This window comes from Phallusia mammillata, chromosome 2, assembly GCF_965637545.1.
Source record: "Phallusia mammillata chromosome 2, kaPhaMamm4.hap1.1, whole genome shotgun sequence".
Lineage (NCBI taxonomy): Eukaryota > Metazoa > Chordata > Ascidiacea > Phlebobranchia > Ascidiidae > Phallusia > Phallusia mammillata.
The window spans coordinates 28,366,682-28,390,066 of record NC_137253.1 but is presented as its reverse complement, the minus strand read 5'-3'; the positions used below and the strand labels follow the sequence as shown (position 1 = coordinate 28,390,066).

The 23,385-nt window shown below is 37.5% G+C and overlaps 5 protein-coding genes and 1 long non-coding RNA gene across 8 annotated transcripts; 4 read left to right on the top strand and 2 right to left on the bottom strand.

Annotated features, from left to right (window-relative positions):
- Positions 1 to 484: 484 nt before the first annotated feature.
- Positions 485 to 8,618, top strand: LOC145213250 (uncharacterized). Its single transcript, XM_080081483.1, has 18 exons — positions 485 to 716; positions 813 to 858; positions 1,072 to 1,122; positions 1,225 to 1,392; positions 1,456 to 1,573; positions 1,885 to 2,037; positions 3,023 to 3,128; positions 3,202 to 3,317; positions 3,395 to 3,515; positions 3,567 to 3,677; positions 3,865 to 3,910; positions 4,142 to 4,192; positions 4,272 to 4,439; positions 4,520 to 4,637; positions 7,421 to 7,573; positions 7,655 to 7,760; positions 8,108 to 8,223; positions 8,275 to 8,618. Exons 1-18 carry the CDS (start codon positions 608 to 610, stop codon positions 8,383 to 8,385), a joined length of 1,968 nt encoding a protein of 655 aa, XP_079937609.1. The 5' UTR covers positions 485 to 607; the 3' UTR covers positions 8,386 to 8,618.
- A 1,247-nt stretch (positions 8,619 to 9,865) lies between these two features.
- Positions 9,866 to 12,775, bottom strand: LOC145213437 (basigin-like). Its single transcript, XM_080081716.1, has 5 exons — positions 12,430 to 12,775; positions 11,837 to 12,021; positions 11,533 to 11,623; positions 11,214 to 11,327; positions 9,866 to 11,050 (listed from the first exon to the last, which is right to left on the bottom strand). The coding sequence occupies exons 1-5, from the start codon at positions 12,736 to 12,738 to the stop codon at positions 10,937 to 10,939; spliced, it is 813 nt and encodes a 270-aa protein (XP_079937842.1). The 5' UTR covers positions 12,739 to 12,775; the 3' UTR covers positions 9,866 to 10,936.
- A 640-nt stretch (positions 12,776 to 13,415) lies between these two features.
- Positions 13,416 to 16,063, top strand: LOC145213436 (SAGA-associated factor 11 homolog). Its single transcript, XM_080081715.1, has 5 exons — positions 13,416 to 13,594; positions 13,833 to 13,942; positions 14,126 to 14,257; positions 14,367 to 14,494; positions 14,607 to 16,063. The coding sequence occupies exons 2-5, from the start codon at positions 13,865 to 13,867 to the stop codon at positions 15,097 to 15,099; spliced, it is 831 nt and encodes a 276-aa protein (XP_079937841.1). The 5' UTR covers positions 13,416 to 13,594; positions 13,833 to 13,864; the 3' UTR covers positions 15,100 to 16,063.
- Positions 16,064 to 16,693: 630 nt separating this feature from the next.
- Positions 16,694 to 19,190, top strand: LOC145213434 (uncharacterized). Its single transcript, XM_080081711.1, has one exon. The coding sequence runs from the start codon at positions 16,694 to 16,696 to the stop codon at positions 19,043 to 19,045; it is 2,352 nt and encodes a 783-aa protein (XP_079937837.1). The 3' UTR covers positions 19,046 to 19,190.
- LOC145213435 (melatonin receptor type 1B-A-like) lies at positions 19,181 to 22,850 on the bottom strand. 3 transcript variants are annotated; one of them, XM_080081712.1, is made up of 7 exons: positions 22,031 to 22,850; positions 21,565 to 21,707; positions 21,245 to 21,388; positions 21,029 to 21,157; positions 20,252 to 20,471; positions 19,889 to 20,016; positions 19,181 to 19,832 (listed from the first exon to the last, which is right to left on the bottom strand). In XM_080081712.1, exons 1-7 carry the CDS (start codon positions 22,373 to 22,375, stop codon positions 19,820 to 19,822), a joined length of 1,122 nt encoding a protein of 373 aa, XP_079937838.1. In that variant the 5' UTR covers positions 22,376 to 22,850; the 3' UTR covers positions 19,181 to 19,819. The 3 variants fall into 3 exon arrangements, with proteins under 3 accessions (XP_079937838.1, XP_079937839.1, XP_079937840.1); XM_080081713.1 differs by lacking the exon at positions 19,889 to 20,016; XM_080081714.1 differs by lacking the exon at positions 21,245 to 21,388.
- LOC145213438 (uncharacterized) lies at positions 20,443 to 23,334 on the top strand. Its single transcript, XR_013856830.1, has 3 exons — positions 20,443 to 20,497; positions 21,037 to 21,165; positions 23,288 to 23,334. It is a non-coding gene; the product is annotated as an uncharacterized LOC145213438 (long non-coding RNA).
- Positions 23,335 to 23,385: the final 51 nt, after the last annotated feature.

Genomic DNA, 23,385 nt, shown 5'->3' with positions numbered 1-23,385 from the left:
ACTAATTTCCGAGTAAAAACAACGCATAAGTGGGTCTGAAAATGATTGTGGCACAACTGCGCATGGGACGTGTCGAAAAAGGATAATGAAGTATTAACTTACTTATTTGAACGTATTGATTTAATCGTTTTATTTAGCGGGATGTTTTGTGTGTGCAGTAATTCAATGCAACTTTTCTGCCACCCAAGCCGCATGACCAAGCAAATAAAAATTAGCAAATTCATTTCCAGCAAGTGTATTTTTGATTGTTTAGGCTTAAAATTGTTATCAGTGCAAACATTGATTAGGAACAGTCATCGTTAAGCAAAGGCAGAAAGACACACAACTGTATTGACAATGTCTGTTTACAGAGCATTGAACGGGTAAAACACGGTAAATTTCAGATTTTGAAATCATTGAAGCTATACATGGTCTTATCTGCAGCTTTGAATATAAGTGCTAGGCCAAACCAAATCAGCTAAACCGGTGCGTTAAACTTAATTCATTAGAGATGAGGTCTGTTATTTATCAAACCGGAATTAAATTTGCTTAAATTTCAAAGGAATTGATGAGCAGCATTTGAGTATAGTTTTGACACAAGTAGGAGGGCAAAAATCAAGGTTTGACTATGGTAAAATCAAAAGTGTACGTTAAAGCTCAAGAATTTGTAGGAAATCCAAAGGAGGAAGACTTCAAGGTCATCGAACAAGATGTCGATGAAAATCTCAAGGATGATGGTAGGATGTAGTAAACAACCTAAAACTAAAATAACCTTGTGTTAGCTGGACCACATAAACGGTGATTCATGTAATAATATACGCTTTACGTTACAGAGATCCTGACCGAGGCATTGTGCATCAGTCCAGATCCATACATAAGGTAAGAATCATAACACATTCAAAAGGTTTTGGCTATTTTTAAGTCATTACCTCAGCAAGTTTAAGTCAGGTCACTGACCTTAGAAGTCCATAATTGCGTTTTTGACGTGTTGTTGTTCGAGGTGTATTTTTTAAGTTACAATGTAAATTTATGTAATTTTAATGTAATTTAAAGTACTTTCACAAAGTAACCTGCCTTTTTACACATTCACAGGGTATTTCCAACACCAGTTGGCTCTGAGTTTCGTGCATTCCAAGTCGCCAAGTAAGTTTCTGTTTGAAAAACGCAAAAAATACATCACATTATTGTTGCTTGGACTTTGGACTGTGTCTACTGCTTTTGTTTGTTAATATATTTTTTGCACAGAGTGTTGAAAAGTAAAAACTCAAAATACCCGACTGGATCGAAGGTCTTACAGGAAATCGGCTGGAGAACGATTAGCAAAAGCAAAGGGGATGCTGTGTGGTATCGTTGCGATGATATAAGCCCAGACCAACCTGTATCAGTTGCAACTGGTGCACTAGGAATGCCGGGGTGCTTTTGATTTGTTAGTAATTGTGACCAAATGAATTTGACTAACAAAGGGTATTTTTGCAGGGTCACGGCACATTATGGTTTGACTACTTTTTGCATACCCAAAGCTGGTGAAACCGTTATGGTTTCTGGAGCTGCTGGTGCTGTGGGAAGCATGGTCGGCCAGATCGCCAAGATATTGGTAAGTTGATGTTATGATGTGGTCTAACTTATATATATCACTCATGACATTGTCGTTGTACCAAACTCAGTACACTCTAAACATCACTTAACAGCATTTCAGGTGTTTTACAAAACTGTTCAACATGGATATGTTTCAGGAAGTGACAATGCAAATAAACTTGACTTAACAATGCAAATAAACTTGACTTGTTGCCTAATCAGCAGTCTTGTTAAAGTCCTCCTTGGTTGGTAAAACTACAATCCTTGATCCTTTTTGACTTTCGTTACCTGAAGTCAAAGAGCACTATCATCAAAATATAATAATTCTAGGGATGCAGAGCCATTGGAAGTTGTGGATCAGATGAAAAAGTCGAATTTGCCAAGTCGCTCGGTTTTGACGCGGTTTTCAACTACAAGACTCAGGACTGGAAAACTGCTTTAGGAGAAGCAGCTCCTAAGGGAATTGATTGTTACTTCGACAATGTAAGCATATTGCATTTGTGTGACATAACTTACTACTTACAAAACATATGTTTAGGTAGAGCTACTACTATTGGACTCACAATAGACAAAGCTTGCTAAGTACACATAAATAAAGTAAAGAGCACAGCTTGTTAAACTAACATGAAAGTGGGATGAGTTATAAATGTAACGTTAAGAACCACGTTTATCATTTCGGTTTGTAGGTTTTTGTATTATATCCCAACCTTAATAGCCCTGTAGTTTTTAAATTAGGTGTCCCGATACATGCTATAAACCGATTCACAATCAAATTAAAGAGGTACACCATCGTCCTTAACTTCCCAAGCTTCTGAGCTTGTCAGTACCGAGTGGAAGTTCCACTTAAGTGTCTTGCACTTCGGTTCGTTTGTTTATCACCTCTGAAAGGCACGAGAAGGAAAAGGGAGATCATAATGAACCAGTGCGGTTTTATATATTGCCCACCCCAGATAAAGGAGGTAAATCGTACACAAGTGCTCTTGCGATTGGCTCTGGCCCAATTCCCACACAAAGCAGCGTCCAATCACAGCACATGACCAAATATACGGCTAAAGCACGTAAACACCAGATCACAAAGTCACATCTACATCCTAAATATTAGCGACAGGACATATTACCAAGTCCGAACATGATTTGTCAATACAGTTGGATTTGGTGGCTACACATTTTAACTTCCTCGCAAGCTTTGAGCTAGCGCGTCAAAACGAGCTATTTCGATAAACAACTATTGCAAAGTTTGCACAAATTATCATTGCGATCGCTGCAGTCCCAACCGTCAGTATTTTCACACAATTTGTTAAATATTATTTTTAAATATTTGCGAAAGCTCTTTTGCGCTGACTATCCGTATTTGGCAAACTTTGTCTGATATATAAACTTCATTTGCATTATTTCACATTGTTTGAATGTTGCCTTAAACTGCTTTACCTTAAAGCTGATTGAAGTTAGTCAACTGTATAATATTTAGGTTGGAGGCAAAATGTCTTCGGCGGTGATTGAGCAGATGAATGTTGGCGGAAGAATAGCTGTTTGTGGGTCGATTTCTACTTATAACAGCAAAGAAGTTGCACAAGGTTGATTTAGTCAATCATGAGTTTCATGCATAAACCTTCGCGAAAAATTTCTTTGTCTGTTTGTTTGTTTCAGCCCCAGTGGTTCAACTGAGCTTTGTCGGAAAGTGCCTTACGATGACAGGTTTCCAAGTATTCAACTTGAAGGACAAAAAACAAACTTATGATACTCTGAACCAATGGATTAAAGACGTACGTCATACAAAATTCTAGCGTTTGTGCTTACTGTAACTAAAGCTATAAAATCAAAAGTAATGCAATACTTTTAGGGCAAGATCAAAACGCGAGAGACCGTGACCAACGGATTCGAAAACCTTCCTAAGGCTTTCATTGCTATGTTGAAGGGTGGGAACATCATAAACTCAAATGTTTCTTGCTGTACAGGACAACGTACAAGGGTCTACGGTAATTACAACTGCATAAGCTTAGAAACGTAAATAATAATGGTCAAGTCAAAGGTGTACGTAAAAGCTCAAGAGTTCGTTGGAAATCCCAAGGAAGAAGATTTTAAAATCATTGAGCAAGATGTGGACGAAAATCTCAAAGACGAAGGTAAAAGCACTAAAAAAAGTTCATGTGGCAATAAGAAGAGACATGTTTTGCTTCACGTTTAAAAAATGAGAAGAATGTGCTTTCACCAAAGGCAAAAAGTACGAATTTTGTAAGTCCAAAGCAAAGTATATACATCAATGCCGATGTAAATAAAAGTAGATATGCTCTGTTTCTGTTTGTATTACAGAGATTCTTACGGAAGCGGTATGCATCAGCCCCGACCCATACATCCGGTAAGAAAACCTGTTTAAATCACGTATTGGCAAAGGACAAAAACCGTCTCCAATCGGTGAATTATCGTAAAATGAATACATGGGGTGAATAGAAAACTTCAAGCATTTATATACGGACCATGAACGGGGATAAAAATAGAGTAGCTGGTGTTTTTTTGGCACTATCGTTATTGTTGAAAACGATAAGGGCTGTCCATAGTTTTGTGTTAAAATGCTCATTCAAATTTGCAGAGTTTTTCCGACACCAGTTGGGTCTGAGTTTCGAGCCTTTCAAGTCGCCAAGTAAGTTGTTAACAATCAAGTTTTGCAAGAACGTTAAAAAACAGACAGAACTGCGTTTTCACTTTTAATTGCGTTTCAGGGTGCTAAAAAGCAAAAACTCAAAATACCCGACTGGGTCGATGGTATTGCAGGAAATCGGCTGGAGAACGATCAGCAAAAGCAAAGGGGAGGCTGTGTGGTATCGTTGCGATGATATATGCCCAGATCAACCGATATCAGTTGCAACTGGTGCCTTGGGAATGCCAGGGTACTAAAACCTATCTGCACTGAAACAAACTGTTTGTAATTTTGCAATTACATTCCAGTGATGTAGGTTACTTTTTGCAGTGTAACAGCACATTATGGTTTGACTACTATCTGCAAGCCCAAAGCTGGTGAAACTGTAATGGTTTCCGGGGCAGCTGGTGCTGTCGGAAGCATTGTCGGCCAGATCTCTAAGATATTGGTAAGTTGCCTTGCCGCAGTACTTGGCTAAGATGAATCAACCATAAGTAAATAAGCCCGTGATGAGAATATCAGTTTATGTCTTGGGTAGGGCTTGGAAGGGGTATAATTTTAGCATCGTGTTATATTTTCTACCATGTAAAAAGGCGTAACATGAATCGGTGTTGTTACGTAAAGTCGTTGTTTACCTATCGTAGGTCGGTTCGTGTTACACGTGCAGTTTGTTGCCAAAGCCGTTGTCCCGTATGGTCGATACTATGTAGGAAATAGGTATGTATGTGTATTACGTGTTCTTGCGCTTCCGATTGTGCTAACAGCAATAGTCCAGCCGTTGGTTAGTTTGTTTTATTATAACACCAACAGTAATGCAATTTAAACGTGGCTTGACGTAATGTGATTCATACGCCCAACCGAAGTCGAATCGAATAGAATAATGTCCAGGGCTGGGGCGAAGCCCAGTCAAATCTGCCCAACGAGAACTTGAAAGATACGGTATATAAACACATATCAAAACAACGTCATTAAACTACGCACATGGGATCTGTTATTGGCCTGGAGGCACAGAACGTTTCCATCCTGTGTTCAAAACATCAATTAGCAATTATATGGGATGTACCTCTGCGGTCTCACGCAATCAAACACTTGAGGTATATAAATCACGTAATGGGAAAACTTACAAGTCACGTCCGCTCTTACTCATGACGTCAATGCGAATATTACATCATTATGTTACATTAGTCTTCCTCCAAAAAGTGTTTTACAAGAAACATGCACAAGAAAGAATTGCGAAAAAACATGTGAAAACAATTGTGACGATACGAAGAAAAACATTTAATTAACCACACCAAAACTGATACGCGTTAACAGTACAATTTGTCATAACGCTTGCGCGTCTCTCGAGCTCGGTTGTCGACAGTTATCCGAAAATTCGAGAATCGGGCTCAGCAGTGGTATGGGAAATTCAAATGTCCTCCTTCATTGTGCCACAAGTTGTTGTATGAATTCACATTTCTGTAACAATAAAAATAAACAGCAGTACACGTACAAAACGGTTTGCTTTGTGCTAGAGCAAAATTTAGATGCAATTACAAATAACAAAACATCACTAAATAATAATCGCTTTTACTCTACGTGGTCAAAGTTATTCACGCAATATGCTTCGGTAAGCAACATCTGAGGCAGCTATGGCCTAGCAAAGATATCTGGTCTAGTGTCTAATGCATCATGTTTCCAATTGGGACGCCATCTAGCCAGTAAAGGTATAGCAACCTTGTGAAGTGTCATGGGAGAATATAAGTGCGGGGAAAAGCTCATCCCGTCAAAAATAGAGCATGTTGCTTGCAGACAATAAGGACTGGTGTAAAGCAGGTACGCGCGAGAAGCTAACGTATTTCTCAGAACCACGAAAAGTAATAAATTGTGTTGATCAGACACAATCGCTACCAAGAGCTAACTTTTCCTAGGTGGCATACTAGAGAATAAAGTGTCTCAACTCGCAAAGTCGAGTCTCCACGAAGCTAATGGATATCGAGACAAGCAAAAGCGATAATAAAAAGCTTAGTTTCGAAATTAATGGTTCAAATTAAGTGTGTGTTTTCACAATAAGTAGCTTTTAAACTAGCACATTACAAATAAAGAGACAAACAAAGGTGTTAGTATAACATATCCCAAAAATGGGGTAGGCAAAGAACTTAATGACATAACAAAAACAATAAGGAAAACTTAACTGGTAAGATTCAAAGAAGCGTCATCGTTGAAGTAGTGATTCATGACGATGCTTGATGTATTTGCTTGTTCCATTTGTTCTGTGATCCGGTTATAATAGACAGTTTGTGTTTCCCATCTTCGTAGGCAGTCTCGAATAATGTGATTCCCGTACACGATGGATTGATTGATTGATTGATAGTAACCTTCTAGCACTTGGCAAGGCTTAGTGCTTGTTCGTCGACTCGTCGTAGTCGAAGCGATGCTTGATTGTTGCGGGGTTAAGTTGTACCGCTTGCTTGATTGTTGCTTGACACTTGAATGGATCAGAAGGTTATTTGTTGAATGGTTTAAGAAAGATTATCTTCGTTTAGATGATGAAAGATCTTCCGACCAAAAAGTACAATTGTTTTGGTACTCACGGTCACAGTTGTTGTTGTTGTTGTTGTGGTTGTTCTTGTTTGACGTATTTCTTCTTCTCTTCTTGCAATTTACTGCTGGTAGCAAATCGCAGTCGGGGTACACCAATTTGTAGGAAATATGTTGGGGGTTCTGAGGTTTGAAGTTCCAAATTCCGATTGCAAGCACGAAGCTTTGGTTGGTTTAGTTTGTGCGGTTGACACCAACGGTAATGCAATTTAAACGTGGCTTGACGTAATGTGATTCATACGCCCAACCGAAGTCGAATCGAATAGAATAATGTCCAGGGCTGGGGCGAAGCCCAGTCAAATCTGCCCAACGAGAACTTGAAAGATACGGTATATAAACACATATCAAAACAACGTCATTAAACTACGCACATGGGATCTGTTATTGGCCTGGAGGCACAGAACGTTTCCATCCTGTGTTCAAAACATCAATTAGCAATTATATGGGATGTACCTCTGCGGTCTCACGCAATCAAACACTTGAGGTATATAAATCACGTAATGGGAAAACTTACAAGTCACGTCCGCTCTTACTCATGACGTCAATGCGAATATTACATCATTATGTTACAACTATATGTAGCACTTGACAGGACAGTGCTGGCTTTGCTTGTCTACTGTGTCTACAAACACCAAAAAATTAACACTTTAGGGATGCAGAGCTATTGGAAGTTGCGGATCCGACGAGAAAGTCGAATTTGCAAAGTCGCTTGGTTTTGATGCGGTTTTCAATTACAAGACCCAGGACTGGAAAACTGCTCTCAAAGAGGCAGCACCCAACGGAATCGATTGCTACTACGACAATGTAAGCCTGGTTTCGACGGAGTTTCATCCTGAATTATTAAGTTGTTAATGTTCCCTCCCAAACCTGTATTTAAATGTACAGGTGGGTGGCAAAATGTCTTCAGCGGTTATTGAACAAATGAACATCGGCGGAAGAATTGCAGTTTGTGGTGCGGTTTCGGCTTATAATAGCGAAGAAGTACCTCAAGGTTAGTTACTTTTCTGTTTTCTTTTGTTTTACATCAAGCTAGAGCAAGGCTGGGTTATTCCATAGGTACTTTTCATTGTCAAATTTTCAGTGGTGCCTACTATGTAGTACCGAGTGGCCTTATATGATTGTAAATATATTTACAAGTATACTAACCTACTACAATATTTTCACCCTTCTGAATTACTCTTACCTACTCTCCAGCCAGGAGTTACCACTCTATGGAACAGCAAAGTTTTAAGCACTTAAACCATCTCAAGCGCATAATCTATCGCTGGGATTGGGTTTTTCAGATTCGTTGTATTTTGTATCAGCTTTGTTAAATCGCTGCTTATATATTTGTTTCAGCTCCAGTGGTGCAACTGCACTTTGTATTCAAATGCTTGACAATGACAGGTCTTCAAGTATTCAACCTTCAGGATAAAAAAGGAACTTACGACATTCTTAACCAGTGGATTAAGGAAGTAGGTGATTTTTTTGTAAAACTTCAACATGATAAACATATGTATTTTAAGGGCAAGATCAAGACGCGGGAAACTGTAACAAATGGATTTGAAAATGTCCCGAAGGCATTTATGTCTATGCTGAAAGGTGGAAACATCGGCAAAGCGGTTGTAATGCTCTAAAGGCCTTCATAACTTGTGTCGCCATGTTGGAGGTATTGCAATTTTCAGTGGGCGGTACGAACTCCATCATACAATGCAGCAGTTTACGTTTGTGATAAAGCATGTTTTGTTAGCAGAGTTAGTGTAAGAATTGCCGGTAGAGTAAAAATATAAAAAGATTTGCTCTATCTGTTTCCTAATGTTGTTGCGTGTGTAACCTCACCTTGCAAAAATAACCTTGATTTCCTGTGAATACATTGTCAAAATAAACATGGTCTTTGTCTGAAAGTAAAGAAAGGAATTTAGTAATATAACTGGTCGTAATTTGGTGGAGATCAACAAGTTAAGAGAGATGAGAAATGAGTTTATTTCGCTTGGTGAACATAGCGCAGTGTTTCTCAACCTTTCATGCACCGTGGCCCTCTAGAACTAACTTTCGGGTCTCGTGGCCCCCTGTAAGTAACCCCGGAAGACCCCCTATGCATGGACTCTAGCAAAACATGCATGAAGCAAACTCAACTAAATTGTAATGTTTTTTTACAAAAACTAGACCTCACCCACAAATAGTGTGGTAATAGTCGATTCAATTAGGAAATTAAATCGTTTGTAGCACACACTTAACTCTGAGCATTATAAAAGAAAATGGTTCAGTGACTTTGGGTAAATGTTTATAATGGACCTACATCCGTGGCACTCCGCAATACAGCTCGTGGTCACCCTGGGTGGCATTGGGTCCTGATTGAGAACCACTGACATAGCAGCATCATACCAATAAAACAATCAACAAATAGCTGCGTTAAAACGTTACGCAGCGCGAAAAAATAAAAGGCACATTTAGTGGATAATGGTTGAACGCGCTGCTACACTGTTGTTTATGCTGTGAAATGCAAATCGATTTGAAAGCAAACCATGTCGCCTTCAAAGTAAGATGTGTCGCTTTACTGACGTTGCTATTGTGTTTTGAACTGCTCGAGTTGAATTACAAGACATAAACATCACTTTATATTTAGAGTTTAGTCAGTCTACAGTTCGTGTACGAAAGAGCTGTATTTTTAACTCCAGCAAATAGAGAAAAAAAATCATAGATAGTTGTAAACCACTATCAAAAATGAAAATGTCCCCACAAGCATCAGACCTGAAAGTTGCTTGGTCGTGAACAACACTTAGAGCTTTATGTGCACAGTAAATACATTGCAACATAGGCATTATGTTTGTGCAGCGCAATTTCTTCCGGCGCTGAAAGCTATTCAATAGGTTTTCCTTTAGATTTTAGAACACCACCCTCTTTCCCTAAGTAGGGTAGTAAGTTTAAGACTTACGATGCAACTTGGTTTCACAAACGTTATCTCCCTAACCAGTCTCGGTGTTCGAAAGCAGCAACATTATTTGTAACCAGATACCGTGCCACATAACTGGCACTACTACTGCGCAGCGTAATGACCTTTCGCACAGAATCTCCTCCAAATGTTCTATACCTCAAAAAAGTCATGACTCTGTAAAACACGCTGATGTATAATTTTATTGTACCATGATTTATTCTCAATTGAACAGCAATACACAAGCAACCAAAAAAGAATCTCAAACCGGTAGATTCATAATAAGCTTTTTTAAGCAATATAAAGGGCAGAAAACAAGATGAAAGAGCACAGCATTGTAGCACACGACAGCACAACATCGACATGATGCACGTATGTTTACGAAACAGGGTGAAGATACAATAAGTGTTATTTCATAACAACAACAAACCTTAAGGGTTGCATCATAAACGAGGTTTTAATAATAAGCTGAAAGTCATGCAACTCAGTAGCCTGACTTGGGGAAAAGGTAGTTCACTTAACTGGTAACGAACACCCGAAGGCTTAACGAGATAAAAAATGTTTAGCATCTGGCCTTGCATGACAGCTGTGAAATGGTTGTCGTTTTGCTGTTCAAGCAAAGCAAAACATCAAGGGCATTTTAACCTTTCTTTCGCAAAGAACAAACGAAAAGCAAAGTGGCGCCTAACGTGCAATAAAAACACGAAATTTAGAATCCAACCGTGTTACATTTTGCAGAACAAGTTCATTGCATATCCTACACAATTAAAAAAAAAACATTTTCACAAATGTTGAAGTCATTATTATGGCTTGTGAAAACGTTAAAAATGCTAAACATGCAGTAAGCATAGTTTTTTCATCTTTTTCATCAATATTTGGTTGAAAGAGGTGAGTAAACAAATCGAATAAAGCACAATAACATTCAATTTTATTGTGAGACAATTTTTTTGCAACTTAACTAAACAGATAAGGTTGTCAAGACATCCACACATTAGTAAACAACACAAATCACAATTAAAATGCTACAAGGTAAGCAAAGCCATAAGCTAATAAAACCACTTTAAACAAAGATGTGCCATGATATTTTGCAGTGACAAAAAAAGAATTATTGCCTCAGGACAACAAAAAGATTTATTCACAACAACATGAAAAAATGGTACTATAAATCTCAAGTCTCTGGGCTGTGGCTGGCTTTGGATGACGCACAATTTACAACAATAGCAAAACTTATACACCTATGTTTAAAAATCAGTTGCTTATTTGTAATTGTTGTTGGGGACTCTGTTCCTTATGTCTGTGCCATTTTCCTCCTCTTCTTTTTGCAAAGGTTTTTCTTCCTCATCTTTTGCATCAACTTCTTCCACAACAGTCTTTAAACACAAATGAGTTATTTTTATTTCCAATGATTAATATTTATTTTAACTATACTTCAAAACGTAAAAAATTGTTTAAGTGTTGAAATGTCCGAGTCGGTAAACTATGTTTTGCCATGACATTAAAATCTAAAATCTGCTTTATTAAATCTTCACATACCTTTTTGCTGTGTTTTTCATACATGAATATAATTGTGATCAAAATTACAACTTCAGCAACAATACCAAGGAATGGCCAAAGTGCAGCAAGTCTGTCTTTCACACGAATCAAAACCTAAAAGGGCAAAAGCTATTAGATCAATCATCTCTTTCAGTGGGGCATGTCAAAGCCCACAAACTATGTACAGGTCACATTTCAACCTTAAAAAGGCTATAAAACTTGGACATTTGGATGTGCCTGTTGCTCTGAACCCCCATGTGTATTGTATGGTACAAAATGTTAAACATTAATATAAGCACAGATTGGATTTATTTCTTACCTCAACTGTAGCATTTCCAGCGACATTGTTTACTTCACATATATAATTTGCTTGCATACTGTAGGTAAGATTGCGAAAGAGAATTGTAGAACTAAAAAACATATTAATTGCTTACTTGATACTGTAAATTAATGTGTATAAATGTTTCAACACACCTTATGTCATCATAAATTTGAGTAGTAAAACATACAAGTACTTTAAAACCATGAGATACACAAGAAAACAGTTCTAACTGCAAAGGGTTCGTTTTCCCTTTGAGTAGGCCATGCATTATTAAATACATTTCAGTCATTAAAACACCAACTTGTTGCCAGTGGTTGTGATATTAATGTTGGGATCAGATTGTGGTGAGATTATCACTGCTACTTGATTTTCCCCCTCTTCTCTGCGGCTCCATTGAAATGTCACAGTTGGGTATGACCCATCGCTAACACAAGTTAACTTTCGGTCATGGTCTCCATCATTGAAAGTAACAGACTTCCGTGTGTTCTACAAAAGATTACCAAGTTTTATTTACAGAAAGGGTGTTCCACATTTCTCAGGCTTAAAATTGAACAGAATATTACTGCTACACAGTGTCAGGAATTGAAAAAAACTAAGTAGGTGGAAAGCATTGCTAAGCATCACTATTTTCATACATGCAACCATTTTTTAAACAACAGAAGGTTTTTTTAGGACAGCAAGTTGTGCATTGCAATTATGAAGACCTGTTTTTTTACAACCATAAGAAATAGTAAGGTTATTACCAATGGATGAGATTATCACATAAAAGGTCAATTTATATCATGTAAAACGATGATAACAAAATTCTATAATACAGTCATTTAAAACAAATTTCGCAAATAACACCACAGCCCTGCATTAAGTCATGTTTGCAATAAAGAACACAGCTCTGACCTGTATGATAGGTTTGGCAAGGTACATAACCGACACTTTATTAACAACAGTATTGTTGGCAATGCACATGTATTCCCCAGCTTCTGCAGTACTTGTTAAATTGAAAATCATAGCACCAACTCCAACAACTGAAGACATTCCTGAAGGACTTGTATAGTTCCATGATACAATATTTCCAGTTGTAACTTTGTCCAAAGAACAGGATATGGGCACCGGATCTTTTGCACTTGTTTTTGAAGAAAGTAGCACACTTTCAGATGAAGCTATGCCAACTAAAAGGCCAGCCAATAAAACTGTTAAAGATGACATGTTTCTAACTGCACCTAAAATAGTAAGTATCACATGGTTTCATGATTAAACTATTTTGTGTATTTAAACAGGTTATAATCAACAAATTTTACCACTTGTGACAATATAATAATACAAAAGGTATGAATGTAAAACAGTGGCTCATGTTTTACTACATACTGTTTGTACAATCCCAGCAAGTTCGATATATTACTAACAAGAGCCTATTTTCGACAATGCTGCTCATTAGTCTAATTGCAATTGGATTCTTGCAGCAAAAAAGGTTGCATGGCTCTAAAATGATCTGCAAGCAACGACAAAATAACAAAACGAAAACTCTTGCTAAAAACCAGTACACTTTAGTTGTGTGTTGTTCGATCTGTCTGTTTGTCTTGAACTTTTCTTCCATGCTATACAAAGCGTTCTTATACGCAAACACACACGAGTGGTAAAACAACATACTCTCCCACTGCTTTTCTTGGTGTAAAAACGCCAACGACGACGAAAAACGGTAACAAAGAACCAAACGTGCCTCGCCCTTCAACAACCAGTAACAGCGCAGCCGGCCGTCAGCATCAAATGTCAACAAAACAGCGATTGCAAAACAGTCTTCGTCACAAAGAGCTTGGAGCAACGAAGCGTATCGATTGATTGTGACCTCATTATGGCAGTCGCTGTAGCGAGGCCGTCAAAGGAAACCTGTTCTTGTTTGTTTTTTATAATTCGCGTTGGATTTGGCGACGCCTCGTGCCAAAGCAGACAAATACACATGAGGTCAAATGGGTTCACAGTTGTGATTGCTTGTGCGGCTTTGCGCAAATGAATATTACTGAATTTGTTGAGGCTTAATAAAAATCTCTTGCATATTTAGGAAAAGGTGTGGTTTTGTTGACAAAATGGTTTACTTATTGCATTGCAAACTTCCAGTTTTTAATAGGAAATGTTTGCAATTGCCGAATCGGCATGTATACATTTTGTTAAACGAGCACACATTTTTTTTCTGGTCGCAACTTGTCAAGCAACCTGTTTTTTTATAACCGAACATAAACGTTTTTCCAACTTTGAGGTTTAATTGCTCCCTGTTTTGCTAATTTTTATAACTTCGTGTTTTTAAGGTGCTACTGCGCCTATCAAATAACAATGCACAATGGCAGATTTGCAAATGTATGCTGATCACTTTCTTAATGAAATGATAGAAGAGGCTGTACTAGGAATTGCTTATGAGGTAGATTTTTTGCATTGATTAGCTGTAGTTTTAATTGCATGCAAGATACACACAAAGTTGGTTTCATTAATTATAAGAATTTCATCAGCGTTCTTATTTTCGCTTTGCCATTTGGGTACACATTAATTAGAGTGAAGGTTGTATGAAAATTGTAGGATCTCAGCAATGAAAATTTGCTTTTAGGCACACAGATCGTTGACAAGAGGAACTTTATTTCTGGATGAAAATCAATCGGATGATGAAGAAAAATACAAAATAGTTACTGAAAAAGGCCTAGATATTTTTGGACAACCTCTTTGTGGGTCAAAGAAAAATGTAAGTTAATTTGCATGATTCCCAATTTTTTTTTTAATAAATGTGTTTTAACTAAATTTTTATGTTTGAAATCCGTAGTGAAATGTTTAACAATAATCTGTGTATTCAGGTTGAATGTCTTTGCCCAAACTGTAAACGTAATATGGCAGCAAGTCGGTTTGCGCCGCATTTAGAGAAATGTATGGGAATGGGTAGAAATTCTAGTAGAATTGCTTCACAAAGGATAGCCAACAGTGGGTAAGTGCCAATAGTATTTTCCAAATGTGTGTTGCAGTGTATGTTTGTATGTGAAACTTTCTTCTTAAATGGGAAAGTAGGTGAGATGATAAATTTGATATGTATTTTTTAGAAAATTTTCAACTGTTAGTGATGTTTTGGGTCCTGAAGAAGATCCAGATGATTCAAACGATGCTGATTGGTTTGTAGCTTGTGAAAGTTCTTCTACACGAAAAACAAAGAAGAGAAAAGCTGAGCGTAGCAATGGTTCACCACGGACATCTAAGGCAATCATAGGCCGTTCAAAGACATCTGGTAATTCACCAAAACTATTGTCTGGTGATGTGCATGATCTTAATGACAATGTTAATATACTACCTGCTGGTACGCGACACCAACTGGAAAGCAACATTGCTCAAAACGAAAACATCCACCAGACCATGTCTCTGTGGCAACAACACATCAGCGCAACTCTTTCTGAGCCTGAAGGAGCCAGAATTACACAAACTGCTGTACCGCCCACTGGTGGAATTATAAAGAAATCTAAAAAAGGGGTTAAACATAGCCATTCGAAAAAGAATAAAAAACGTCAATTACCAGCGCATCAATCTTTAGGCCTTTCTTGAAGGTTTAGCAAATAGCAAATGTGGAGTTTACCTGAATATTTCTAATTATTGACAATTTTAAAAGTCCAAGTAATTCCGTAGGACATATGTCATTACAAAATTCATTTTTTAGTTCTATGCAATGTTGACAAATCTGTACGGCCTGTGTGCATCATAAAATCGTAATTGTGGGTTGTGTATCGTGCATCTACCCATATTTCCTTTTCAGTTTTTTAGTTCGTCTAAATGAAATTTAGTTTTGCGAAGCTCTTTCGTTACCTTCTGTTTCCTCATTTTTTGTTCATATCTACCGTTCAGTGAGCACTGTATACGTTTTCTTTGTGGATTTCTTGTGTTTTGGTGTGTTGTTTGTCTATTGCTGTAACAATGTAGAGAGCAAATATTGTGCATGGCTGCTACAAGTGAATTTTACAGTAGTTTTAGTAAATTTTCCATACAACTCAATACGGCTTTCTAATTCTCAATTTAAACTTTGTAATTTCCATCCATTGTCAAAAGGTGCTGTAAAAAAAGATAAATATAATTAAATGGATTTTTGTTAATTGTTGTTGTCCTATTGTCTTTTTGTCTCTGCAGCCATGCACTTACAAATTAAATGTTTTATGTTGTATTAGTTACCTCTCTCTTAAACAATACTAGGTCTAAATTTATGCTAACAAAAACAGGAATGTCACTGTTACAAAACTTTTTGTTTGCTAACATTTGCTGTTTTGTGCCGTGCATTAGATTCTTTTTCTTTGTTACTTTTTGCCAATTAATTTTTGATTTGCTTTTGACTTGTTGATGTAGCTCAAAACCAACTCACTAAAGGGCTTGGCTTATAATGAAAAAAAACTTTGTCCAATTAGAACTTGATGCCTGAACACTGCCTGTGCGTGTTTGTGAAAATGTGTAGATTTCTTGCATTGTGATTACAACTTTATTTATTCCTTTTGGATAAAATAAAATAACTTGCTGTGTTGTTTTTGATTAGTTCATTTATTTGGATTCGAAATAATTCAAGTGACAGGATATATTGAAAACGAATGACAGAAAATCCAAAGTAAAAAACGGGATCGGGTTAAAAATTTGTCATTGTTTTGAGTTGATTTATTTTAACAGGAGGCTGTGCATAAAAACTTTAGCCGTCGTCATGCATCATCAGTTAACGCAGCGATGTGCAACCAATTGTAAAGAAACCACGTGATAAACAAACATTGAAATATTTTTTAACTTTACGGGTTTGCTTCTATTCGCTTAGCTGTTGCAACGAGATTTTTAAACGAAAAAGGAAATAGAAAATGTATTGCAGAGAGCGTGCGGAAAATTTAGCAAAAATGCAGCAAAACCGAATGGTTTTCCGATTTTTATACCCAGCCGATTTGCGATGTGTTATCAATTTGCTACAATCGATCATTGTCTGGCATTGTCAGTCGTCAGCAATGCATTTTTGTAAGAACTATATTTTTAAGAAGTTTTTTGTAAATTAGCTGCAAAATGATTCAAAAATTTCCAATCCAGTCAGGTGCAATGTTTTACTGTTTCTTTTTCAGATGAAGCAAAGAACTCATACAAAGCTTTGTTATCTCTTTGGATGAAGTAACATTTATGAAACATGAGTTTAAAAAGCACTACTAAAAACAAAGGGGCAACAACTATTACATGTATGTTAAGAAGAAGGGAAATATATGCAAACTTTTCAAAATATCCCATAAAGCGAAGTCAACTTGCTGTTGGACCAACATTTAGTCGCCTACCATCAAGATTGGCATTTTGTCTTAAAGATATTGTGAGTGAGAGTATTTTGATGGACCAGGCCCATGTTTTTCTTGGATTTAGCAAAAATGGAACCTTTGTGATATCATACACAGAAATATATGAGCCATCAGATCACACTGGGTTTATCACTTTGGTTTACAGACTCCATTGGTGGTTATTTCGACAGGACAAAAAGATGGTTAAAGTTCGGACAGTAAGACTTTTTGCCAATGAGGAAATAAGTGGCCGTTTATGTATAACATATGCTGAGTGGCCAAAAGACAGGTCAAAAATTGTTGTCACTGGTTATGGAAAACAGACTAACATATGTTACATCACTGTTGCAGCTGTGCCTGCTTTTTCACCTTGTGAAGACTGTGGATTTGGGAATCAACACACAGATGAACTCTGTGAAGAAACTGATGATCTTTCAACAAGTAACTGTTTAAGTCATGGTTTTGTTGCACACATGAAGCATACATCTGTATCTTCTAACTCTACTGTATTGAATGCATGTGGCCTAAAAATCGATGACCTACTGGTGTTAAACATGGGCCACTCAATTGGGGTGTTTAGTCTTGGTATTCTGCCGACAAATGGAAATACTACATCTCTTCCTTTAAGTTCCATAAAGCGAGCAACATTTGAGGATATCCCAGTTCCATGTAATAATGAAGAAATCAAACCAATGGCCAATAGTGACAGGACATTTGACCTACTTCTTACCCGACACCTCAATTTAGTTTCTTCTGGTGTTCAAAGAGGTTCTGATAATGGCAGTGTGCATAATGCAGATTTCTCAGGCAGCAGTACACCATACACATCTGATTTTTCTAGTTCAATTCAGATGGAGACAGACTTGTTCAGTCCCTCAAATTCTCAGGTTGATGAACCTATTCGATCCCCAACGCAAGGCTCACTGTTTTCATTTACCTCTGATGATTCCTTACCCACATCACAGCGCATAGTTCTGAGTGAAAATAATTCCTCCAACGCAAGATGTAAACAATGCTGCAATATTATGATAGCTAGTAATGGAACTACTGTTGCCGATGATACAGTTGACCCATACTTTGATCCAGAACCAAAAAGTATTGTGCTTGTATCACAAAGGTCAAATAATGTGAATCAACTGTCAGGAACACAATTTAAAAATGAAAATTGTTGTTGTGGTTTGGCAACCAATGCAAACTGTAGTGCACATGAAAATGCATGTGCATCTTATAAAGCAGAACAAAATAACTGTGTTTATTGTGGACGAAACATCCCAGAGAACCATGAACTAACTGGAAAAAGGAAAAGGACAGATTCTTTTTCACTTACCAACATTACCCCACCTAATCGAAGTACCTCAAAAGTCTTGAAATTGTCAAGTTTTCGTAGTCAAATGGAAGTTTCTATGGAGAGTGTTACATCTCCCAGTCCAAATGCAAGTGAAAGCAGTGGCACTGGTAGTGTTTATTGTAATGGTGATGTTTCATCACATGGAAACCTTAGACCTGTGTGTCGAAGCACAGATGGAATTGTGTCATTTTTAGAAACTCTATATGGGCCTACAATGGGAACAGCTGAGGAGCCAGTACCTTTTGCAGAAAACAGTCTCTTTTGTGGCCCTGTTACAATCCAAGGTGGTAATGGTATGATCCTCAATCCAGTTAAAGATGAGTCTTCAAAAAAATCTGTTGCGTTTAGTCAGAACCTAGTGCTAGATGTTGAACATGTTATTTTTGATGTTCTTCGAACAAGATGTTATACCACTTACAAGTTTGGATATCTTATTGATTATGACGTTCAAATTATTGATGTCTGCCCAAGCACCAGATCTGTTATTCTGCTTATTGTAGCTCTTCTGAATGTTTCACCTCAAAAGTCAAAAACCAAACTACGGGAGATGCATTTTCGGCACCACAGCAATTTTGGTTCTAAGGCTAATGCCTTGCAGCAATTTCAGTGTTTTCTATGTTGGAGGTTACAAACAGGTCGATATGAAGTCGTTGCTGCCTCACCTTTACAAGCTTACAGTGAAAAAATGGGTTCAAAGTGGAATGCGTGCTGGGCAGTGGAAACTGTAAAAGAAATACGAAAATCCTGTGCTGTACCAAGATGTGCACAATCCAGTGTTTATGCTTTATCAAACTTATCTGTGTTACAAGGTAAATCGCTCAATCTTTTGTGGGATGCAAACAGAATGGTAGCATTACGAAAATGATTCCTGGACTTCTTTCCTTTATGTAAACCACAATAATTTTTTTTTTTTAAGTTTGTGAATTTCTTATGTGTTTGTATTTTGTGTTTTTTTTACTCTTATTGCTGCTATACTGTACACAATTCTTAAAACAAAACATGAAACTGTAGCGAGGTGTTTATTCGAGGTACAATAGAATAACACAATGAGCGAATACGACGCATAAGACGAGAGTCAGAGAAAGAAGGCAATCTGTCCGGTTCGCTGTAGTATGAAGGCACACGATAACGGAAGTGAGAGAGGCCGCTACAAAACGTTGTTTGATCGATCAAGAAGTGTACAAGGAGCAAGAAAATATCAAATATTAGGAATCGCAGCCACATATATTTGCCAATTAAGGTATTAGGCAGCAAAGTTGGTTATTTTGGAGGATGGTAACTTAGTTTTGATATGTAAGTACATGAACGCTGTTGCAGTTAGCTGGTACAGCGCAGCAAAATGATAAATTAGAATAAAAGTAAGACGCAATAACGAACGAAACGTTTATGCAAATTTAGCGTTAACCGTTAACATCGCCGTCAATTTCCGCGATAAAAAAACTGATACTGTTTCTATGTTCAAGTTTTGGCGGGAAGATAGCGAAAATAAGACTGGTTGTTGCTGTTGTCTCTGCTCATTTAAGAACCAAGTTTACTTTGGACAACAAGATGGGTGCTGTTTGCATGCAAATCACAACGATCCAAAAGTTTTAGTAACTTTTATAGAGGTTTGGCAAAATATCATCATTCTGTCCTCACTTCAAAACTTGTATCTGCAAAAGAAAGGTTGTTGGTTTGTTTGCAGCATGTTGAGTTTGCATTTACTTACCTGTTATATATTTTGACGCAGAATAGTTTTTTTAGAACTTTTTTGTAACCGTTTTTGTACCGCCTGTTCATGACACCATATATGATAAAATTGAGTGATGAATTAGTAACTGTGAGCCAACCAAATGCCTAATAAAGCAAAACATCGTAAAGACTGTGCTATATTTAGTTCTAGAAAACAAGACTACACGTGTCTGTGGGTAATATATAATGCTTTGGACCACAATAGTGTTTGTTATTTAGACGATATTTTGAAATCTTAAGTTAAAATGGATGTTTGTTTGTGTTTTAAAAATCGATGCCATTGTAGTAAAAAAATATGATTGATACCTTAACGTGGTCAATGTAGTACAAAAACTCTAACCTTGTGCAAAACGGGTGGGGTTCTTGGGTCGCCTATAACGATCATTATTCCATATGGTGCCCAACACAGCAAAAACACCAGAACTGTTACTGCAAGCGTCTTTAACAAATTTACTTCATTGTTAAGAGATCTTTGTCTGATCCTGGTCGACCCTCTTCTTTCAATTCCCGGTTTTTCGCTGCTTGATCGACGAAGCCGCTTACCGCTGTGTTTTACTCTTCTGTAAAGGACACGACAAAACAAACGGTTAGTGCAGGATTCGCTTATGAGTCGTTTTGTTAACGTCGCCGAGTGCTAAACCAAAATCACTGTTCGTAATAGAAACATAGTATGATTGTTTCTGCTCCTTGAGTTGAGTTTATTTCGCTTGGTGAAAGACAACATAGCAACACAATTGCACTAAAACAATCACCAAGCCAGAAATAGCTGCGCAACGTTAAAACGTTATGAAGCGCAAAAAAGTGTCGGGCACAATTGGTGGATAATGGTACAACGCGCTGCAGCTACACCGTATTATAAGGCGTTATGTGTCGGGTGCTCACAAGAAAGTGAGTGTGGCGCAGAGTGAGTAACGATGGTGGGACCAGTCGCGGGAGCCCTAGAATCTAACCACCCGTGTTAGGGAAAGAGGGTGGGGTTCGACATAAACCGTCGTTTCTGGCCCTTGTTTTATTTTTCTGAGATGGGTGCTTTTTATTTATTTTTTTGTCTAAAATTATACAAACAGCAGCTAAAAGTCCAATCTATATGTTTATGTATTTACCTATATGTATTTACCTATAAAGCCTCCAGTAGAAGAAACAGATTGACATGTTGGGAAGAAATACCACACAAATCATAAGGCAAACATCGTATGCCACGGAGTCGCGCATAGACCATACACACGCCATCGCCTTGGAGTCGTAGCTGTTGATGTGAGATATTTTTTAATTTCTTATTAAACCAATTAAGTTGTCGATAATATATGAAATGTATAGGGTAGGGTTGTAGCACCTAAATTTTATTCCGTATTGGGTGAGAAGGATCGGTGGCAAAGTAAATAAAGTGCTCCACATCCAAGTTATTGAAACCATGATGTAAACGTTACGTTTGGAGAAAACTTCATTATAGGTCGCATGTCGAACGATGGCCCAATACCTGTTGTCAAAAAAGCTCATGTTTCAGTTAACTTTCGCATTATAAGTTACTGTACATTAAATGCGCTACGTAATGTTGCACGGTACTGATTTGTGCAAAAACAAAATGGACACGACACGGGATTGCAACATTGGCCTGTAAACAAGTCATTAAGGGGCGGGCGAACTGACAAGTACCTGTTTCCGGCCACAGCTGCAAGATTAATGCAGGAGCAGGAGCCAGACAGGATGGCAACAAAACCACTGACGCTGCACATAGGTAGGAAGTTGCCACCATTGTAAACGTTGGTGATTATCAAGGGAACAAAAATTCCAGTCATCTACAAAAATACGCACATGCTTTTAAAATGTATCTCCACAGCGACAAATTTTTACTTAATCCATTTATTTAAGATCTGACGCTTTCAGCTTTTTCGCGGCCATAAAAATATTTTTATCTGATAGTTTTATTTCTATATGACTTTATCCAAAACCATCGTTGGCAACATGCGTTCTGGAGCTTCTGTGCATCTGTTCAAAATTAACTATTTTTTCTAATGTATTTTATTGGTAGTGCTCGAACCATTTCTAAAACTCATTTTCACAATCAACTGCACAAACGTCTTTAAGTCCCAAAAGTCTCATGATATTTGCCTATTCTTACCAGCAAGTCCGCCACTGCTAGGTTGACAATAAACACGTTTCCATTTTGGTGAGCTTTCCCGAGCAGAACAACCGAAAAGATAACCAAAAGATTACCAAATGTCCCTATGACTGACACTAAGGTCAAGTACACGATCTCCACGACTTTGGAAACATCTGAATGGTCGCACCAAGGGTTTCCTGTAAAATCCTGACACGAAACGTTTTGAAACGCCAGGCCCACGAGACTTAGATTAGTTGCATTCATACCGCTTTTGCGATTATGAAAGCTATGTTTGTTGTACAACCTATGATAAAGTTGTATCTGGTGTAAAGTGAGTAGCTTTAACATTTGATACACATGCATTCATATTCAGATCGATCCCTCCAGTTGTATTCAATTAAACAAGATCCCTCAAATTGTAATCAATTGAAGATGCTAACAAGCAACAGATTCCTATGTAAACTTGAAATACTAACCAATCTTGCTGTAACTGAGTAATTTTTGCCTTGCCTTGGAGTCTACATCATAATTTATAGTGTTAAACTTTAGATGTGCAACAGTGTTGTTTATTGTTGTTGATTTCAAACATGTACACGCAACGAACCGATACTGATTTGCCGAGTTTTTTTCGTAATCTTATTTTTTCAGATTAACTGATACTACTAAACTGCAACTTAGTATCAGGCCATGATTACGACTTCCTTCTTTGATCGCAGTAATAACAAGAATGCTGTTAAACCTCCTCGCATGGGACCAAGAACGCGTTATAGCCAATTTATAACAACACAAAACTTCAGAAGCCAGTAGTTACACTCATTGTTATGGTTTCAAGGGGAAATGCTTTCAAACAGTGACGCTTGCCTTTGATTTATTTCAGCTTCCCAGAAATGATAAATAAAACTTGACATTCAAATTAAATCCTAATTGACCTTTGTTTTGCGTGCGGATCAGGTACCGAGTGTTGTGGCAATAAGTTTTTCCCTGTTTATCGGTCCCGACTTTGCATTGTAATATCCGGATTTACCATTGATGGTTTGCCACGTAAAGTAATAAATATCAACACACACAACAGTAATGCCCGACAGACCCATTATCTGCTGCCGTAAGTACATCCCATATTTGCCCTAATTGTGCTTGTTGCCTTGTGAAGACGAATTTTACACTTTTTCTAACGTTCTCTGTTGTAGCCTATCTGGCAACAAAGCCCGTCGGCGAGTTCAATTTAATGCCTAAACATGTGGTTTTTAATGTTAACAGATTCGCTTTTTGTTACAGAGATTGAATATGCATCGAACGGTTGCTTTTAAAACGGATACCGACATTGCAAGCACTTAGAAAGAATGAAAATAAATAAAATGATTTTTCTTTCTAGG

What these genes read in the sequence shown, in the direction of transcription:
- LOC145213250 (XM_080081483.1), top strand. Translation starts at nt 608, where the DNA reads ATGGTAAAATCAAAAGTGTACGTTAAAGCTCAAGAATTTGTAGGAAAT. An exon ending in AGTCCAGATCCATACATAAG is followed by an intron (nt 859 to 1,071) that starts GTAAGAATCATA and finishes ACACATTCACAG; the next exon opens with GGTATTTCCAACACCAGTTG. An exon ending in CGAAAATCTCAAAGACGAAG is followed by an intron (nt 3,678 to 3,864) that starts GTAAAAGCACTA and finishes TTTGTATTACAG; the next exon opens with AGATTCTTACGGAAGCGGTA.
- LOC145213437 (XM_080081716.1), bottom strand. Translation starts at nt 12,738, where the DNA reads ATGTCATCTTTAACAGTTTTATTGGCTGGCCTTTTAGTTGGCATAGCT. An exon ending in ATCACAACCACTGGCAACAA is followed by an intron (nt 11,624 to 11,836) that starts GTTGGTGTTTTA and finishes TATGTTTTTTAG; the next exon opens with TTCTACAATTCTCTTTCGCA. An exon ending in ATGAAAAACACAGCAAAAAG is followed by an intron (nt 11,051 to 11,213) that starts GTATGTGAAGAT and finishes TTGTGTTTAAAG; the next exon opens with ACTGTTGTGGAAGAAGTTGA.
- LOC145213436 (XM_080081715.1), top strand. Translation starts at nt 13,865, where the DNA reads ATGGCAGATTTGCAAATGTATGCTGATCACTTTCTTAATGAAATGATA. An exon ending in TACTAGGAATTGCTTATGAG is followed by an intron (nt 13,943 to 14,125) that starts GTAGATTTTTTG and finishes ATTTGCTTTTAG; the next exon opens with GCACACAGATCGTTGACAAG. An exon ending in TTTGTGGGTCAAAGAAAAAT is followed by an intron (nt 14,258 to 14,366) that starts GTAAGTTAATTT and finishes CTGTGTATTCAG; the next exon opens with GTTGAATGTCTTTGCCCAAA.
- LOC145213434 (XM_080081711.1), top strand. Translation starts at nt 16,694, where the DNA reads ATGAGTTTAAAAAGCACTACTAAAAACAAAGGGGCAACAACTATTACA.
- LOC145213435 (XM_080081712.1), bottom strand. Translation starts at nt 22,375, where the DNA reads ATGCATGTGTATCAAATGTTAAAGCTACTCACTTTACACCAGATACAA. An exon ending in GCAGCTGTGGCCGGAAACAG is followed by an intron (nt 21,389 to 21,564) that starts GTACTTGTCAGT and finishes TTTTGACAACAG; the next exon opens with GTATTGGGCCATCGTTCGAC. An exon ending in CCCCACCCGTTTTGCACAAG is followed by an intron (nt 20,017 to 20,251) that starts GTTAGAGTTTTT and finishes TTGCTTTATTAG; the next exon opens with GCATTTGGTTGGCTCACAGT.